Source organism: Clinocottus analis, unplaced genomic scaffold (genome assembly GCF_023055335.1).
Source record: "Clinocottus analis isolate CAN_PGR_092001 unplaced genomic scaffold, fCliAna1.0.p SCAF_16, whole genome shotgun sequence".
NCBI lineage: Eukaryota > Metazoa > Chordata > Actinopteri > Perciformes > Cottidae > Clinocottus > Clinocottus analis.
In genome coordinates this window covers 410908-430669 of record NW_027175887.1, presented here as the reverse complement: position 1 = coordinate 430669, position 19762 = coordinate 410908, and the positions used below count along the sequence as shown (strand labels likewise).

General features: G+C 38.9%; 1 protein-coding gene across 1 annotated transcript in view; it reads right to left on the bottom strand.

The window, feature by feature from the left end:
* Positions 1 to 299: 299 nt before the first annotated feature.
* Positions 300 to 19762, bottom strand: part of LOC137786247 (voltage-gated potassium channel KCNC1-like) — a 90686-nt gene continuing 71223 nt past the window's right edge. Inside the window, exon 6 of the mRNA XM_068577989.1 lies at positions 300 to 17898. Within this exon, the coding sequence (XP_068434090.1) occupies positions 17747 to 17898 (152 nt within the window). The 3' untranslated portion in view covers positions 300 to 17746. The remainder of the gene's footprint in view (positions 17899 to 19762) is intronic.

The following is a 19762-nucleotide window of genomic DNA, read 5'->3' as shown; positions in this document are numbered from 1 at the left end:
TGCGGCTCAAACAGCCTGGTGCGTTTCATTTGGTTTTGGCTGCAAAACTCGCAGTTTAGAACTGTTGGGTGGTTTAATTGGATCGGTATATAAAATACAAAGCATGCTTATGCTTTGTAATTCATATATCGACTGTTTTTCTTTATCAGCAAAGTTATATGTTATAAAATAAATGTGGTGAGGTAAAAAGTACAATATCCACTTGTGAAATTTGTTGAAGTAGCTTATCATGCAAACACTGTGAAATTGATCAAAGCTAGAAAGAAGCGAGTGACAACAAAAAAAAACAGAAGACACAATTGGAAAGTTTTGGCATAAGCTTTTAATGTTTTTATTAACGTTTTCTATGTTTTCTCTTTAAACTGAATTTGTTTGCTTTTTCCCCAGTATTTTTTTATTATTCATTTTTTAGTATTCATCTGGTTTTTATTTATCCTATCAGTAAAGGAGAAGAGTTGCTCAGGTAAATCAGCATTCACAGTCAAACCTTCATACATTTTAACAACAGAACTGTTTTTATAAGTCTCTTTTTCACAAATGCTGTTGAATTGTTACAGTTTCACCTTTTTTGTTCTTTACATGTTTCAAAAATAGAAAAGGTAAATAATAAACATTCCATTGAAATATATTTTATACAGTTCTTTATTCTTTTAATTGTATTTTTCTCTCTCCAGTGTAGTGACAATAAAATAATATCCAGCATCAGTATTTATAGCACAACCCCCATTCATTAATGGAGGGAAGCCTCTTGTCTCTGAGATCCTTCTTATTTTCTCTGCCTCTTTCCAGACGACACGCAACAAATATTGATCCATGTTGACCATCAACCAATCAATTGATCAATGGATTAATCAATCAATTGGCCAAGAGGGAAATGGACCCCACCGTGTCTATCTAAAGACTGTCCAAACAGCTGCTTTCAGAATGTGTTTTCCTGTTGAAAAAAAAGGAAAATGGCACAGAGAAGGCACAGCAAAATGAGCACACGATAGGAACGAAAACCCTGAAATGAGTGGATTAATTTGACTTGAACGGACAACTGGTGAGTTTTGTCTTCCGTGACTTCAATATCCATGATTCAGTAAAATTTGTAAAATAATAAATTAAGAGAAATATGACTCAAAAATATAGAATATATTCTGAAATGGTGAAGTGATTAAAAGAAAAAGCACCAAAGCCTTGACAACGATGCTGTGAATCCTCTGGAAAACCATGATTGGACTCATGAAACTGAGCCTGTTTGCCTCCAGAAAATGATCAAATCACAGTCTGCTGCCCTGTGAAAGTGCCTATGTGAAGAATTCCCCTGCCTGCATAAAAAGAAGCATGAGAATAAAAAAAAGAAGTGAAAGAGCGTGTCACAGCATCTTCTATCCAGACAGAGAAAGGAAGAGGGAACAAACTTTTTTCCTGCCCTAACGGAGGAGAGGCTTCCCTTCACATGGCCATTCGTAGTTAGGTTAAGTCATCATTTTAAAGTTTCCCACGCATGCATTTAGAATTCATCTCCAACAAAACAAAAAAATAGGATATAAAAATACAAGAACAAGGGATGCAAAAAGAAGCTTCTTCCTCAAAATAACTGGACTAGAGGAGGAGGGGAAGAGGAGGGAAGGACACAGAGAGAGAAAGAGAGAGAGAGAGAGAGAGAGAGAGAGAGAGAGAGAGAGAGAGAGAGAGAGAGAGAGAGAGGTGAGGAGTATGGGATGGAGAGAAGGAGAGGTTGCTGCAAGAAATGCAGACAGGAGTTTCAGAACCCAACTTGCTGAAACAGAGCACTATTGAAGTTGAGCATTAAAGTCCATTCTTCAACTTGTAAAGAGTGACAAAATATTGTGAACTTGAGGCAATATATTTAGTCTAAAGTGTAAGAGTTTAGTTTATCCACACAGCGAAGGCTAGCAGAGCTCGGCCAAAATCAGCTAGTCGAGATCATTTTAGTCGAAACCATTTTAGTTTGCAGAAACTATTTCTGCCTTGTTTTTATGCACTACCCACCAATCAGATTGCTCCAGGCTTATTGAAACATATGTAGGTTGGCCTCTAAAACTCCATCAGCATTGAATGAAGGTGGGGTGGGGGTAGGGTGACAGTGGGCAGAGACACTCCTAAGCATCTTGTCCTGATATGTTTGGTCGTCGTTTGGGTTTCAAGTAAAGTTGCACTATTGGTTAGCTCAGATGCCAGTCTTCTCACAGGGGTGTGGCTTAGCTCAGTTTGCACAGCATGCTTCTTTTCTTACACACAAATCATTTATAGAGACAAAGATACACATTCTTGGACACACTCGTACGCACACAGAACCAAAACCTTAATAAAAAAAGACCCTATACCATTATTGCTCTGTCCCCACTGCACTGCAGTGGAATAATCAAGGTTTCTATTTGACTGTCTAGAACTGCGTACCCATCACTCCTTCTACAGCCGTATAGGTCTCTTTTATAAATAATTTAGGTTGCAACATGCCTGAGGAAATGTATGGCGGGAGAGGGGTGGATCCAATGTTCCCATATCCCATGAACCATCTCAAAGAAGACATTGGAGATATTGACTACCTTCGCTCTGTGTGTTTTCTCAAAATGGGCAACAGAGGTAATTTCTGCGGGGCACCACAGGATTGGTGGATTTCTCAACCTTTCAATGTCAATAAATCATTTTTCAATGTTTGTGCTTGCTGTTTGTAGCTTATGCTGCATGGGGAGTTTCTGGTTGGACCATCATGGTTTCCCTGAGGCCTTAGCCAATCAGTTTAGTCCAGATAGAATTAATCATCATGACCATTGCATTACACCAAATTATTTGTGAATGACTACTGTTAACCGAGCCTGCGTTCCAAACTACTGAGTTCACATTGCAGCAACACTATTATGTTGCATTATGTGAATGGTATGAGCCAGCCCTGGCTTTCTTAATCTGCCTCTTACAAGACTCCTAACTTTATGGACGACCAATACATGTATGTAGTATGCTCCATCACTTTCACAGCATGCAAGTTGAGACAAAATATTAAGGGCAATTTTGTAATAACATTATTGGCAATTTTTTTTACTGTTTTATTGCTAAAAAACTTTTACGTTTTACATCTACAGAGACGGGTGAGGGCCATGACAGAAGTTGCCTTGTAGGCATTCACTCTGCATAGACAGGTGTATTATCTGGTTATGCATCTTTTTTCTCAGGTCTCTATAATGGCCACATTTGCCCTTCTGACTAAACCCCATCTGAGACACATAAACAGTTTTTGTCCATCAAACCAATGCCATGAAGCTAAAGCTATCTTTCTGTTCACTGCATGCTTAGTCACAAAAGCATTTATCATTGTCATTATCTTCATGGTCATAATTCTTCATAATTGCATGTTTTACGAAACAGGTCAACATATATGACATGTAAACGAATGGTGAAAGCAATATATAACCAAATCAATTTAGGACAATGAAAGAAGTTGCGTTCACCTTGGTATAGCTACAGTACTGCATATGGTAGGCTATTATTATTTTTGACATTTCTGAAGCTGTACTTGAGATAACATTTGGACTGATGCCTGTCACATACAGTGCGACATAAAAAATAAGAACCCCCTTGAAGCAATGAGACCTTGTACAGTGTAGAAGGCCAGTTGGACACGGTATAGACCAAAATACAGAAAGATTTACTTCTACTAAAGGGTCGCAATGTTTATTCGAAACTATTATTTGAAACTTGATACTTTCCTGAAAGTACATACTGCAGCATCATAATATCTCAACATTCCACCTCTCAGAGTTCTGATACAGTGTATACCTGAGATAGGCCCTGTTTTCTATTCGAGTTTTGGCCGCATGTAATTTGTCAAGACTTTAGACTCTAGAATGATACAGAGAATAGTGTCAATGTCCCAAAAACGTTTTCCGCTGTGGAATGGGACGACATAGAGTAACTTTTAACAGAGTATGGATACCAAACAGTACATAATGCACAACGTAGTGCAAACCAAATTTGTAACCAGACAGGGGATTACTTGCCAATTCCAAGAATTAATTTCAATACAAAGAATGTAACATCTGTCTTGCAGAAAATGTTGTCCCCCTAGCAGCCTAGCAATATGACGTTTAACATACATAGAAACGAATTCTGTATGTCCACAAATCCCAAGGGTAGCCTATTTAGCTCGATAGCCCTTCTGCTGATGAAATTATCTGACTCACACTTAGTTTGGTAAAAACAGTGACAACAGGAGAGGGCAGATTTGTTTCCACGTCAAATGTCTGTTTTCTGTTATTCAATAGCGTCAGAGATTTAATAGGGGACAAGTGTTTATGTTCATGCCCTACTTTGTCGGCCACAAAAATAAAATCTACATGCATGGAGACAACAGACCCGGGTCAAAACCATGTTAAAAGCCCAGAAAAAATGATCTGTTTGAGTGTCTTTTCGGTTGTTTTATGGTAGTTTTGAATCTTCTTATTGTTGTTTTTTTAAGTTGTTTTGCATCTCTTTGCAGTCAGACTGCATGTTTTTTTTAGTCTCTTTGTAGTTGTAGACCTTTTGCTTATCTTTGTACGGCTTTTGTGTTTCTTTGAAGTAGTTTTGGTTCTCTTTGTGGTTATTTTTGATTCATGTTGTGGTAATGTTGTGTCCATTTGTAGTAATTTAATTGACTTTTTAAGAACTAATGGTTTCAGTCACATCAAACAGAGGTTCTTGGCCAAGGGGCCCTTTACCCTTGGCCGGCAAGGCCTGTTCAGTTATGAACATAACAAATGTCATGAATAAAACGGCATAAAAAATAAACATTAATTTTCACATAAGTTTTTAAAAAAAGACATTAGAAGACAAAAAAACAATTACCAGCACGATCTAAGTTTTTTTTGTGATAACAGATCAGTCTAGTGCCTCCACTCAAAATGCTTCTGCCACCTTTGAAGCCATTTCAATTCTGTGTAGTTTTCTCTTGGTTTACCTACATTTTCTCAAACTATCCAGAGATTTCCAAGAAATACTGTTTTCTCCCAGAGCTGAGCAGAACATCTTTACTCCTGATGATATGGGTACTTAGCCAAACCTATTGAGCCAAAATGGCTGCCTCTCACCCAATGGGGAACCACCATGAACAGGAGCTGTTGTTCACACATTAATGTTGGGCTGAGCTCAATGCTAAACATCTTCTTTTGGTGTTATTGCGTACATTCTCACAAACCAATAACTTGTTTTTCAAATCGGGTCACGATCAAGGATAATGTAACCTTTGTATGTCTTTGCTTATACCAGCAGCATGTACATGTTGTCTGTGTGTTACAATTTTAGTCCTGACCCTGATAAGATATGGTGTGACTGTAGTCTCACAGTGGTTAAATTGAGCTCATCAATAAAGTCAGTATTATCAGCCAAGAAGATTTTAATATAATACCAATTTCAACGAATTTGTATTGAAATGGGAGCTTTACTCGAGCAATATTGTGGCTACATACCATAACATCAAGAGTCAAAGGGAAGTTTTGGTAAACTGGAGCAAACACTGCAGATGACATCTGTTTGAATCTCATTAACTATACATTATCTCTCCTTGTGTTCGATCAGGTTCAAGGTCATTTTCTATGTATTTCACATAAATTGGGAAATGTTTTTGGACTTAATTTGATAGATTTTAGGCCGTAATACTTTCTTAAATGTCTTTTTGAATTATGCATGTTTTGTTTTTTTCAATTCAAAATTGTATTACAGTTGAGCAGAGGGCATTTGGGCTCTCCTGACACCCTGGCTACGGCCTCTGCTTGTTCCTACTTCAGTTCTAGATCCAAAATATGTTGACAATTTCAACCATTACCCCATGCATCATAAAGTAATTTGAATCCCAACCCTGGATGATGAGACAGCCATTTTATACATTTTCAGATACATGTTTCATTGTCACAACTTGAACTTTTCCTTACATATCCTTGACCCAAGACTTCTGATGATCCTTCTTACCTTGAGAGTGTGGCGTTGCCTTGGATATCAAGGTCAAGAAAGATATCCAAAAGAATGGAACAACAGACATTTTAAATTGAAATGCGCTGATCAATGACATCTCTGAGTGGACGGCACAGTCCAGTACAAGCTCATTTTGATAGTCCTGGGTCCACATTGTGAGACGGACACACACAGCTGCCATTGGAGAGAGTTTCTGATAAGGGTTCTGGTAAAAGGCTACAAGAGGAAGAAGAAAGAGAAGAGGAGGAGGAAGAAGAAGAAGCAGAGTAGCAGTCGGGTGAGAAGTTGAAGTAGTAGACAAACTTGTTGTAGCTGAATAAATACTTGCAGTAGTTGGGAGGAGTCTTCTGGGATTTTAGAGGGGTTAGGGTGAGGTAGGGCTCCTAAGTTTTTGTTGTGAAGAAAATAAAACAGGATTTTGCAACCCTTTTTTTCTTAATCATTTGTGTTTTATCATATAAAGAAAAATTGAGAAAATCCTTTTTTTCTTTTCCTTTTTTTTTTTTTTTTTTTTTACATAATCCTACATTTGTTTTAATTTGTTGCATATAACATAATTTTGTTAAGTTTTCACATTTAAATTCTCAATTTCTAGCCCTGTTATTGATGGGGGAGATCAGAATGGCTTGCAGAAGTCATGCAGAATATTCATGCTGGTAAACAATGTCATAAAAATGCATTTCTAATTTGCAATCGTTACCATTTTTTTTTTTTGTCCCTAGAATACTTTCTCAAAGATGTTCTCCCGCTCCTGCTGAATACCTGCTTCCCTTAAAAAGCTTCAATCTTCTCGCCCCACATCCCCAGAGGTATAGAGTGTATGGTCTGCAGAAATCTCCTTCCCCCCTCCCTCTTTCCCTTAGAAGGGGTGGGGGCTCCTCCTCATCCATCATGCCTTCTGAGACAGCAGTTTGCTGCATGAGATGCTGTTTTGCAAATATTAGCAGCCAGTTTGGGAGGGGGTCAAAAGTGGATGATGACTTTGCATTGACATTGCTGCCTGAAAAAAAAGAAGAAAAACAATGATGGTTTCTCTCGTGCACTCCGTCCGTTCTCTCGACAGCCAACCCCCATTTTGAAATCCATCCATTATGTTTGTGGCTGTCTTTCTTCTGGTTTTAATTGGTTTTGTTCATGCCATGCAGTTTTGCTAAAGAGGAGGAGCAGCAGCGATGCCGATATGCAGCGGGTTGGAGGGGGGAGGGTCAAGATACTGTAAACACTCAAGAGGGAAAGAGAGAGTGAGAAAGAGGGCCAGTCACATCATCGCTTTTCAGCTGGCAGATGTCACGGCCGGTTGTCTCATCCGGGTTTGTCCATCCGTATGTGTCTTTGGATTAATTCCATCACCAGTGGATGACAACTGTCTCTTTGACATTTGTCAAGTTCTCAGTATTCAAACCGATCCGTTGAACATTAAGACCCTAAGATGTCAACTGTCTCCGGGAAGATTTCGGATGATATCAAATACAGGATCAATTTAAATGTACGTATGATGTGGTCGATGTTTTCTGATATGTATGAGTAGATTTCAGCCCGCTTGCTAAAGGTCCTGTAGCTCAACAGAGATTTGTGCCGACACCGGATTGGTCTCTGCCGGGAGCTGTTAGACATCACAATGGACCACCCGTCACCTTGCATAGTGCTTGGAGTGCCAAAATAATGAGGCATCCAACTGGGAATCAACAGCTGCAGACGAAGCTTTTTGAAAAAAAAAGAGTAAAGCAACAACACAAGTAAAATAGAGGGTATCCCCATTGCATGGTCTCCAAATCCAAGTCTGTCATAGGGGAGCATTCATGCTGTGGTTTGCTCTGGAAATCAGTTCAAAAGAGGCGGGATTGTTGTTTTTTTGTGTTATTTTTGCTCCCATCTTTAAAAATAGCTTATATGTGATTGTGACCCCTTTAAATTCATTGGGATCACAGGTGGGTTGCATATGAATGTATCAGACGGTTGATGAAAATGTTCAGGTCAGAGTGCATCAGTGATGATTTCCACCGCTCGTCTTCTTTCTTTCTCTTTCTCTCTATCTCTCTTCCTGGTTTCTACAGTGAACTTCGTTAGGGGAGATGTAGGCTCAGCACTCCCAACGTTGTATTGTTTTTCCTCTTCTTGTAGAGGAAAAGAGGGGGCGATGGGGTGTGGGGGGGGGGGGGGGTTAGAAACTCAGCACTGAAAGGGAAGAAAGAGAAGAGAATTTACTGAGGATTTGCAGTAAATAAGTCATGACTCCTGACCCTCATACACCAGACCATGGCATAATGTTTGATGAAAGCTAATTTAATAATGAATGTGTTTTTTTTTTGTGTGTGAGTGTACAGCTCACACAAATGTCATCAAAACATTATGGTTCATTACAAAACACCATGTTGTAGATGAGTAAGGGTTTAGATATTTCAGATGAAGCATTTTTGTAATGATTTACAAACAGTTTTTTCTTCAGATTTTAACTGTAGGCTAACTTAATAACATCCAGGTCTGGTGCAGTTCAAGGTCAAAGCCCATTTCACACAGTGTTGGAAAGATCCTGGTGGGTAAAGTATTGTAGTCTCTGATTTTGTAATCATTCATTATGGCATCTGCTGAGCCAGTTGCACCAGCCGTTAGTAAATTCCAACATAGCAGACTTCTAACGTGTTTAATTTAATGGCGTTATATTAAAACTGGTTTCTCATTAACTATAGTTCTTACCTAGAGATAAGTTGTTACTATAAAAGTACACCCACTTGGGGTTTTTTGTTGTGTAGCTAGAGTATCTGGACCAACTAACAAAGCTAACGTTATGCGAAGCTAAGCTACTATATTACCTGTTTAGAGTGGGGGAATAAAAGAGGTAGCAATAAAAATGACTTAAACCTTGACAATGTTGAATTACAGTTCACAGAAATAGCACAATCTAGCTTAAGTTACAAAACGTGATGCTAATAACATTTGACTAAGTGAGCGAATAGCGTTATTTAAGTTAGCGTAGTGAGATATATGTTACTCTATTACACACTATTATCATATGGGCATACTTAAACCCAAATACCTACATTTATTTAAAAAATGGTTATTATGGTTATTTTGGCTTGCTTTGATGACTTCTTGCTTTTATAATAGATGTTTCCATGCTCACTAAAGTTTTTACAAATTAATAATTACAATAATAATTATAACAAATTTTACTTTTAATGGTGCAATTTGATGTAATAAAACAGTTATTTATGAATTCTGGGAAGACCTTCAAACTTAGTGATGGATTTCGGAACAGCTGGGGTAACACAACACAGTCAGTTAGTGTTGGCCAGGAGATTTGAGTACACAAAATGAGACAAAAATAACTGACAATTATTTTACCCACCATCCAATACTTTTACCGATTGTTTTGATTTCCATTTTTCTTAAAAATGTACTTTATATCTTTCTGAGGTCAAGTGTGGAACCGCAATAGATGTAGGCCTGTTTCTCAAAAGCATCAAGAAGGGGAAAGATCACTTGTTTGTTGGTGTACATCTTACATTTGGGGCTTTTATGCAGAAGTATCTTTTTTTAAAGCTTTCAACCACAAGTCAGGATTAAGCCAGTGATTTACAATCTGTTAGTTTTGGTTTGTGGCCCATTTATGTAGTCGGGGGCTACTCGTCACATATTTCAGATGAGTTGGTAGAAGTTCAAACTGTTCTGATGGTTTATTTGAATAAGCAAATATCAGAGGAAAGTCCCCAAAAATATAATATAGATGGGGTATAAGATCTATAATGTATATCTCATCACATTTATTCATCTTACAACTCCTTAGATTGACCTGACCCCAGGTTAAACTGCTTATCGAGCTTCACCCTGACAGCTGCTAACTGAGATACATGACTAATAAGGAACCGCGTGTGTAAAATAATTTTAATTTGGCTGAGAAGGACAATTTCTCGACATAACTTGTACGTTTACTTTTCTGTACACTTTTCTGTTCCAGGATCTTTACTTGAAACAAAGTATTTGTTTGGATCTTATTCAAGTGCTTCTTTTATCACTGACAGGTGATAATGACAGATGACGACATCTGCAGATGGAGACGGTGAGATGTGGTCAAAAGCTTCAGGAAAAGCTAATAAGTGGACCTAGTGGTGGGGTTTTTTTTTCGTAGCTGAACTAAGCTGCAGCTATTATTTTTTTATGTCAAATTTATAACATATGAAACTGAATACTACTTAGTGCTGTAACTGCAATCACTGATGATGCAGCAAACAAATGCCATCAAAAGATTTAATTCAAAAGATGCTCTTGGGAAAGAGGTTCTTTCATCGTAAATGAGATAGACAGTGTTAGCCATTGTAGAAACCCATCATTCTTTAATACTGCTTTCCAAACAGAATCTTATCAGGTCGTAGGAAGAATGTAGAAATTGAAAGACTTCTACGATGGCAGACCGTGTGTTCCTAACTTTAAACTCTAGTTTCTAGTGGTGCTCAGTATAGAAATAGTTGTAATACCAGCAGCATGATACTGCACACCAAGGCAAGGAAATAATAAGGGCGAAACACACCAACAAAGCAAAGAAAAGACACCACTGCAAGAATCGCCCAGCCCGGCCAACATGCAAGAACACCAAGAACACAGAGCTTGAACGTGACACACACTAATGCCTCTCTTGCCGTCTCTGTAATTCCCACACACACGGATACAATCGGCAGAGTCCTTGGGGGGCTGCTAAGTCCTCTGATATAACAAATCTTTGGACACTAATTAAGAAGCTTGATGAGCCCAAAGGACATTGAGGTCACAGACTTGGCAAAATAAAATAAAAGAGATTTCAAAGCTCAAACTAGAGGACTGCAGCCAACCAGGACTGGGCATGAAATCCAGACCAAGAGCTGAGAGTGGAACATCTCAGTTGGTGTGTCCTGCACATGTATAGACCAGACCTAGGCCAAATAACAATTTTTTTTTGTTGTTGTTTCATCCCACTTTGACCATCAGGGTGTGGCTGCCTCAAGTCAGCTCCATTCTAATTCATTTCACTCCGGTGCGTTTGTGTTTGCCCCGGATGACAATTCCTCTGCACCTGTGTGGGATGAAATGAGCTGGTGTTTGCGAAGGCTGTTTGACCCAGGTGTGGTACACACACGAAAAAAAGAAAAAAGGGAAGGAAACGGCACACAGAATGGAACATACAGAAAACGAAAATGTCACACCAACACTGAATCACGCACAGGTGAGGAAACACGACAACAAGGAGCAATAACGGTGCACGAGAGCAACGGTGAGGTACACATTCTTACATGAAGAAGCGATGTTTGCTTCTTTTCTTTCTTTCTTTCTTTCTTTCTTTCCTTCCTTCCTCCTCCTCATCACCATACTTTTACATCTTCCCCAAACATTTTTCTTACTCCATCTCCTCCCTCTGACGCTGCTCGGCTGTCAATCCATTCAGTACACATCATTTCACAGCACATTTTTTTCCCTGTTCTCCCGAGCTACATGGAGTCTGTTTTTTTTCCATTCATCTAAATGTCCATTCCTGTCTTCCTCATTGGTGAAATCCAGTGTCTGTCCAAACTTTTCTTTTTCAGACGCGAAGGTGCTCCAATTTTACTCCCTTTTTGGTTTTTGCTGTGAGAGACTTCAGGTGGGAAAGGGGATGGATGGTGTGTCGGGGATGAAGTCTCTCAGAAAGAGGGACAAGGTTATCGGGAAAGGGCAGAAAGACGGGGCAGAAACCACACAAGGAGAAGACAGGAAGCACAGTTGGACAAGGAAAGCAAAATAGCATTTTTTTTAAATGGGGCGAGGGGGGCAAGCGCCACAAAACAGAGCACATGGAATTCATAAGGACAGAAGAGAGAAGAAAACTTGACATTGTTTCTTTTCTCTCCCTCTTTTTCATACATACAGTACATCTTAAAAGAATTGTGGGTGGACAGACACATGGGTGCACAGAGGGGGAGATTGAGAAAGAGATACCTGAGTTGTGAAAGGATGGGGAGGAGAGGGACATTGGCAACAAGGGGCAGAAGCTTTAGAAATTTAAGAAGTAAAAAATGTTTGAATTTTGAAGGGGTGCCTCTGCAGTGTGGTTTCTCAGTGGATAAGAAATGAACTTCTTCAAAGATCTTTTGCGGCAAATGAATCAGCAAATTTGTTTGGTAATATTTTTCGATTTTTAGAGAAAGCAGTTTGAGCACAATATAAACTGAAATGGTAAGTCATAAAAAAAGATTTATAATTACCTCGCTTATTTGACTGTAAATTAATCTTTCTGGTTTATACCTATGGACTTGTTTCAGCAGGAATTGCATAACACAATGTAATGTTACCATTCTATTGGGTCTTCTAGTTGTTTGACCTTATGCTGCATTTGATACTGGATTGACCAGAATATTAGTTAAACAAGACATTCCGTCCCAAAAATTGGGAGTTTGAGGATGAGACATGGATGCATTCATAAAATCAATTGTTTTTCATTTTTAATGAGACGGTGGGGAGTGAGGGGGTTGTGAGTGCTGCAGGGATGAGTCCTAAAGCCTGGAAACGGGTTAGCATTAAACTTCTTTCTTTTCAAAGTCAATGGGTTTTTGAGATGGATTCCTCAAATGAGGTCTGTGGTCAACACAAATGAGAAAAAAAAGTATATAATTTTGTTCTAAGACATTAGATACCTCAATACCTCGATACCCCTCTGGTGAGTTTTGAAGCTTTTATGTCTTAAAAAATGATTTGCTCACAAGTGACTAAACGTGTTTACTTCAGCCAATTGCATTTTCTGCAATAATCTAAAATCTGATGGAGAAATCCAACCTACTTTTTGTCGAGGCAACCAGTGCAATACTGACTGATAGCCAAGCCTTGTGATTTATATTCTGCTTGAGTAAAAGTATTTCAGGTTTGCAATAGAAATGGATGATGATTATCTTAACAGTATAGGCTAGACTGCAAAGTAATCCAGTAAAGTGGTTTGTCTTAAAAATGGTGTCTAATAATCAAAGTCATGTCACATTCGGTGTGATACTATATTATACTTACACGGTGAGTATTCTTCAATAAATCTGCATTCAATTTATTTAAATCAAACTTAAATAGCAAGTCAAGCCCCCTTTCACACGAAACTGGTCTCAGGGTTGCCCGAAGGAACCCTCACAGGTTAATCTGGCCCTGATCCTCGTCCTTGGTGGCTGCTTATGTTGAATCATTGCATTCTCACATTGCAGAGGAGTCCTTCTTTTGAACCACTGCACTTAAAATTCAAGAGAACAGGTTGGAAGGAAATGAAAGATGAAGTGGGTAAGATGAAGTTATAGACGGACCATGAAGAAGCGGTAGAATGAGGCAAATGGAGAGGGGAGTTTTGGTGAGGAGATATCTTGGGGAAGAACGGTCTCTCTGTCCTCTTGCAGAAGAAGAGTCAAGACAATAATGGAAGAAGCTGGATTTGTTTTTCATGTCTTAGCGTTAGTTCACAGTTACTGCTTCTTTTTGCATATATCTGATAAGCGCGGGGCTTTCAGAACAGTTCTCTGTGAAAAGAGAAGCAAAAAAAATAAAGGAGAAGAAGAAAAAAAAAGTATCATAAGCTACGATTGTTAATATGTTTCTCTTATCATAAGTCTCTCAAGTTTCGATAAGAAAGCAGCTATACAAGACCGACTATAAATGTAACCCCGCCCCGTCCTGCAAAAATAAACTTTCCCACCCCCACCCGGCCCCGTTACAGTACCTAACTTGGTCTCTTCCGACCAATAGCGTCATGCATAATGTCAGCCCGTCCTCCCTCTTCTTGCATTCAAAGAGGGGAACATTTTTTTGTCCTGCATGCTTTGTTAGTGCATATGTATGCATCTTAACACACACCCATACACACTCTTAGTAGCCTAGACGATATATACACATTCATTAAGCTCGAGACTAAAACCCTATCAAACCTCCTCACATTATTAGTCATATCAGTATCCTTATTGCTTGCAATGGAAACCCATGCAAATTCATATACAACGCAAACTTTACATATGTACAATCATCGTGACAAAAGCGACCAGTCAGCAGTGGCCTTTGGGGAAGCGGCAGATGCATTCGCGACAAGTGGACGTTGGGAAGGGAGAGGTGGGTGAGGGGAGAATGAAATGATCAGAAACGATAGACAGGTTCAGTAGAGAGACTGGAGTGTGTGTTTACATCTATTTTTGTGTGAGTGTGGCTGTGTGTGCATGTGGGTGTGGTGTGTTTAACAGGACTGGGGCTTAAAATATTCTCCAACTAGCATAGTATATATCTAGTGAAGCCTGGCTTGAGCATGGGGATATATGGGAAACAGAAAAACCCCTGTGTGACCCAAGATTAGGGTCACATGATGTTAAAGTGATAGCTCGACATTAAAAAAAAAAGAAAGAAAAAACATATTCACATCTTTTGAGAGGGAGATGAGCTAAGGAAGCAATTACTTTAGCTTAGCATTGCATCTGGAAACAGCGGGGAAACAGCTCGCCTGGTACTAAAATACATATATACGAAAACTATATTGCTACCTTTTCAGCTGATTTAATAAACAAACTCTCTCTTATTTATTCTGGCCAAAAGAAATTGTAAATGATAATATTATGTGCTATGTATTTTTCGTTCTATGCATATTAATTGAAATGATATAATGTGCATTTTTTTGTATTCACTTGGACAGAGCTATACCAGTTATTTCCCCCTTGCTTCAAGAATTGAATCTGAACTAGGCCAATCGCTTCCTTGCTCATAACATACCGTAATTCATTAAATTACCAGTAATATGCTCTTAAGACAACGTCCTCATTTGGAACTCTCACCTCCCAGTACTCCCAGCTTGAATGCAAAAAAAAAACAGTAACAGGAAGTAAATACGTCGGAGTACAGAAGGAGTCTATGCTGCTCTGATGGGAATAGATTGTGAATCAAAGGGAATGATTTCCATCTAACTGACAGCTATCTGTTACTTTCTGTCAGGGAGCAGGAAGGTGAGAGCGCGAGATGAGTACAAGAGATTTAAACATTGAAGCAACAGGCACGATTACCGTAAAACAATGAACAAGTCTGACATTGTTGTTTTTTTTTCAAAAGAATCAATAACATTTCTGCGACATCAGAAGATTACAGTTTAAAACAAAAAGAAAAATAACACTGATATTTTGGGGAAAAACACCTTAGATTAATAGAAACAAAAGTACACTAACTGACAGAAAGATGACATCATTATGTGCTCGCACAAAGCTTGTGACTAAAAAAAATTTATCAAAACTAAAATGTCATGTAGGAGCAAAAATATTATTCCAGGTTGTGCATCTTAGAAGAGAGGTAGATGCAGGTTCAGGGAAACACACACACTAATGCACAAACAAACATCCACATGCACACACGTGTGCTGCAGATACAACATAAGTGAACAGAAACACAAAGGTCCAACCGCCGCAGTTTCATTTATCTACATTGCATATGTATATGTTTGTATGCTGTCTCTGTTGTCATGTTCTCTCGCTTCTTCTCTTGTGGTGTTTGTCGTCCGCTCTTCCTCTACCACGGGCTGTCGCTCCAGTAGCCGTTCACAGTGCCTCCTACTGAGCAGCCGTAGCCGACATAGAAGAGGTGGACGGACAGAAGAGGATGGGGGGAGGGAGGGGGTTCAGGAAGGGCAAAAACAGGGAAAGAAAGAGAAGCCAAAAACTAAAAATATTGCCACTGGCTGCTGAGTCACACTGGAGTCAGCGCAAGTCAACTATCAACGCTGTTGGTGGTAGTGGTGGTGTTGATGGTTGTGGGATGAACTCAGACTTGTGGAAAACCACGCTTCTCACACTCAGGCTAAGCTGCAATGTCCCAAAACCTTTTCCAGATAAAGATGAAGTAAATTACCCTGCCACATTCAAGGAATAGTTCAACAATTGTGGAAATAAATATTTGCTTTTCTTTCCAATAATGTTGGGAGAAGATGAAGATGCTACCAGTCTATATGCTAAATGAGGCTAACGGCATCCCAATTCCAGAACAGTACTTTACACCAAACTCTGAGACTGGTATCAATTTTCACAACTCACCCTCTGAAATAAATCAAATACCCTATTTTGTTACTGTTCCTTTAACCTTAGCTAAGTAAAGAGAAGGAACAAGCAGAAAAAAATGAGAAGCTTTCATCTCTGTCTTCCAACTTTGCAGCTCAGCCTTTTGCTAAAAATCCTTTGTGAGAGTGATGGCGTGGTCAAGATCCTACTCCTGTGAAGTTAAAAGTCCAAGTTTCTGTATGTTCACAAAGAGTTTTTTTTCTATTTTCTAAGAGCTATTTTTGTCTATTTTATTTTCAAAATATGTTTCTATCCCCAGTTTAGTCTTACCAACACTCTGCTCCCTTAGCATTCCCTTAATCCCCTTTGAAAAGTGATTCCCAACATTTTGTGGATTTTTGGCAATGCGGGTACATTTTTTTGTTTTGCAGATCAAAATTTGCTGGATGTTCAGGCTGAAATGTAGTCTGCTTCTAAATCTAAATATTGAAACTGCTCTACTTTTAAGCCAATATGTAACAAGGAAAATGTAAATATTTAAAAACAGATAAAATGTCATGTTACATTTAATCTAATGTGCTATCTTTTTTCTAAATCAATTCTCAACTGTTGTGTTTTTTGTGCAACCCCTAAGGAGTGCCAGGTTGGGAACCACCTGCGACCAACTCTGACAGAGACACCTGTTCCCCAGCTGTCCACAGTATTAAACATAATTGTTCATCAAGTTCTTCCACAGTCCTGTGTTGTGCCTGTGTTGTGTTAAGGGGCTAAGCAGAGTCTGAGGTCAGAGAATGGAGCAGGGAAAAAAATACAGAGGTGAAGCTGCAGCATTCTTTAGTTGGTTATGGAGGTGATTTATGATCTAATAGATATATATCTCTCCCTGTACTAAAGGGATATACAGAACAAACTAACTGAGTGTGCACATACGTATGTGTCACAGGGGTTGTTCTTTCTCAATGAAACACACAAACAAACAGGCATTTTCCAAAAATTGTGGACGCGCTACACTTTGGGTTATTTTCTTTTTTTTTTAGATATGAATTTGACTTAGTTTACTACCTGTACACCATATGTTTCCTATTCTGGAGATTCTTATGAAAAAAACAAGCATGCTGCAGCAATAAGATAGTGTCACTGTGTGTGTGTGTGTGTGTGTGTGTGTGTGTGTGTGTGTGTGTGTGTGTGTGTGTGTGTGTGTGCGTGTGTGTGTGTGTGCGTGTGTGTGTGTGTGTGTGTGTGTGTGTGTGTGTGTGTGTGTGTGTGTGTGCATTCTGAGGATTAGTAATAGAAAAATCCTTATTAATAGCTACTCTTAAGTTTCAGTCTTAAAGTGTTGAAGTGTGAGTGCGGTGTTGGGATACAGACAAGAATTAGCATACGGAAAGCGAGAGGCAAACTAACTCAACTATCATATCCATCTAAACTAACATAGACTATATTGCTGTCATTAAGGCAGGCGTGTCAGAGTGTGTTGGTGTATTTTAAAATACACTTGCTTACGCTTAAGCGTCTATTTCAGCTTAGTCGGCAAGGTTTCAGATATGCTGCAGGTTTTAAAATAGGACTTTCTGGTGCCTAAAAGATAAGTGGTTCTATTATTGATTATGATTATTGGTTCTATCATGAAGGAAATGTGAATAATGGTAATGAAAGAGCTGCTGGGATGAATCAATTGTCGATGAGACACTCCTTCTATGTTGATGCTTTTCTTGCATGTTCCCCAGAAAAAAAGAAAGAAGGAAAACATTCGATATTGTTGTTGTTGACTTGTTGCTGTTTGTGTCTCCCTGTTGGCTATGCTACAAGATGGAAGGAATGGGGGAGCGGCATCGCCTGAGGCCAGGCGGCTCGAAGGGCTCAAAGGTGGAGTTGATGATGGGAGTTAGGCGCAGCGGAGCGCCCGTCATCCCGGAGATATTATTGAGGCTGCGCGACTTCTCATAACCCGTGGCTACACGTGAAAATGACATGGCACAGGTAAGAGGGCAAAGGTCAGAGCGGAGTTATGAAGGGTCATTCATTCAGAGTAGCAAATGAAACAGTCAGCATGAATGTTTTCATGATATGGTAAAAAAAATAAAAATAAATTGGAATATGCATGGAGATGCATTTTTGATGAAACAAAGTAATATTATGATATGTCCATTTGTGTTATGACAGCATCACACATCAGAAATTGCAAATAGAAAACATTTGTTACAGTTACAAGCATTTGTAAATGAAACAAAGTTGGGGGAAAAAATAGAAGAGAGATAAATAACTCCAAACAAAATCAGCCCAAACCAAGTAAAATAGTTTAGACCAAAGGAAGAAGTTAGAAAAAGACAGATAGATAGACAGACGGATGGACGGAGGGACAAACAGATGGACAGACAGGACAGAGACAGGACAAAACAGGAATATTGGTTACGAAAATCAGCTATCAGTTTCCACAATATCCCTCAGACACCAAGAGGTGGCGCACTGCGGCACCAACACAAACTGTCGAGGGGAGGGAGGATGCACTAGTCCAGTGGACGGACACAAACCCCTCTGATCTGAATACATCCCATTAGATTTTCATACTAGTACATCCACTGGACTACCTGCTCTGGGATTCCCAAAACCACATCCGTGGTGGTACACTTTGTTTAGGAACATGAAACACAGCCAGCTCGGTGGTTAAATACATCTTCTTTTTTTTGGGAAACTCAGAGCAACTCGTGTGGGTAAATCATCTGGAGCTGAGAACAGTTAGCAGTACACACAATCACTCCAAGTTAACACTCCAAGTTAACACTCCAATCGCTTCACATTTTGATCTCAGAGTCCAGGTGTTTTAGCCAGTCTACCGGCAAGAACAACAGGTTGCTGTTAACAGGGAAACAGTCACGTTAGACAGAAAGACAGACAGACAGACTGACCGAAGAAAAAACCCTTCTCCAAAGTCAGGGTCAGGTATGTGTTTGTCTTCATTTAGGTAATCAAATTCAACATGCTAGCAGCAATGTAAGTCTGTATTTGCATGCTTAGCAGGCATATACCATGTTCGCCATCTTTGTGTAGCGCGTTGGCATGCTTACGTTTGTGAATTAGCACTAAAACTAAAGTACAGTTGAGGCTGATGGGCTTTTTGATGGAAAGGATGAAGCAGCAGGAAGCTACAGATTTAGGTGATGTTTCAACATATTGGGTGGATCTTTTTCCTTTATGTGGTGAAACTTTACTTAAGCCATTTCTACCTTTCCTACTTATGATCACAACATTTGTTACTTAACTTTTGAACAACTGCAAAGTACATTGTTTAGTATTTTCAGTATTTATATATATATATACTCTGTGTTTTAGTTTAACACTATATAGAGTCTCTTCCATTATTTTATATCAATGACAAACACTTCTTTTAAAAGGTTCCGTTAAAAGAGCATTCTAGCTATGTTGTATAAAAGTTAAGAGACACGGAGGTATCAATCGAGAATGATTAAACCAAAGTTATGGTCAAAACTGAAGCAGTACATCCTGACTTGAAGTCCCTTTTATGGGCGGAACCACTACATTTACCATAATGCATGCTTGAATGGTCTTCGTTCAAACTTCAACGTCTGAACTGGGTATCAATGTCAATGACAGTATATTAAATTAATTCATCTTTTAAATAAAAGAGAGATTATGTATATTATATTCTGGAATCTTAATTCCTGTTTTAGTTTTTACCTATTTGCTGCTGCATTAAAAAGGTGCACACTTAAATTTTAATTCCAGTTCATTTTGATGGTATTTATTATTTCAATTTTAATACATAACAATTCAGTTATACCAATGTGTTTATTTGTTAA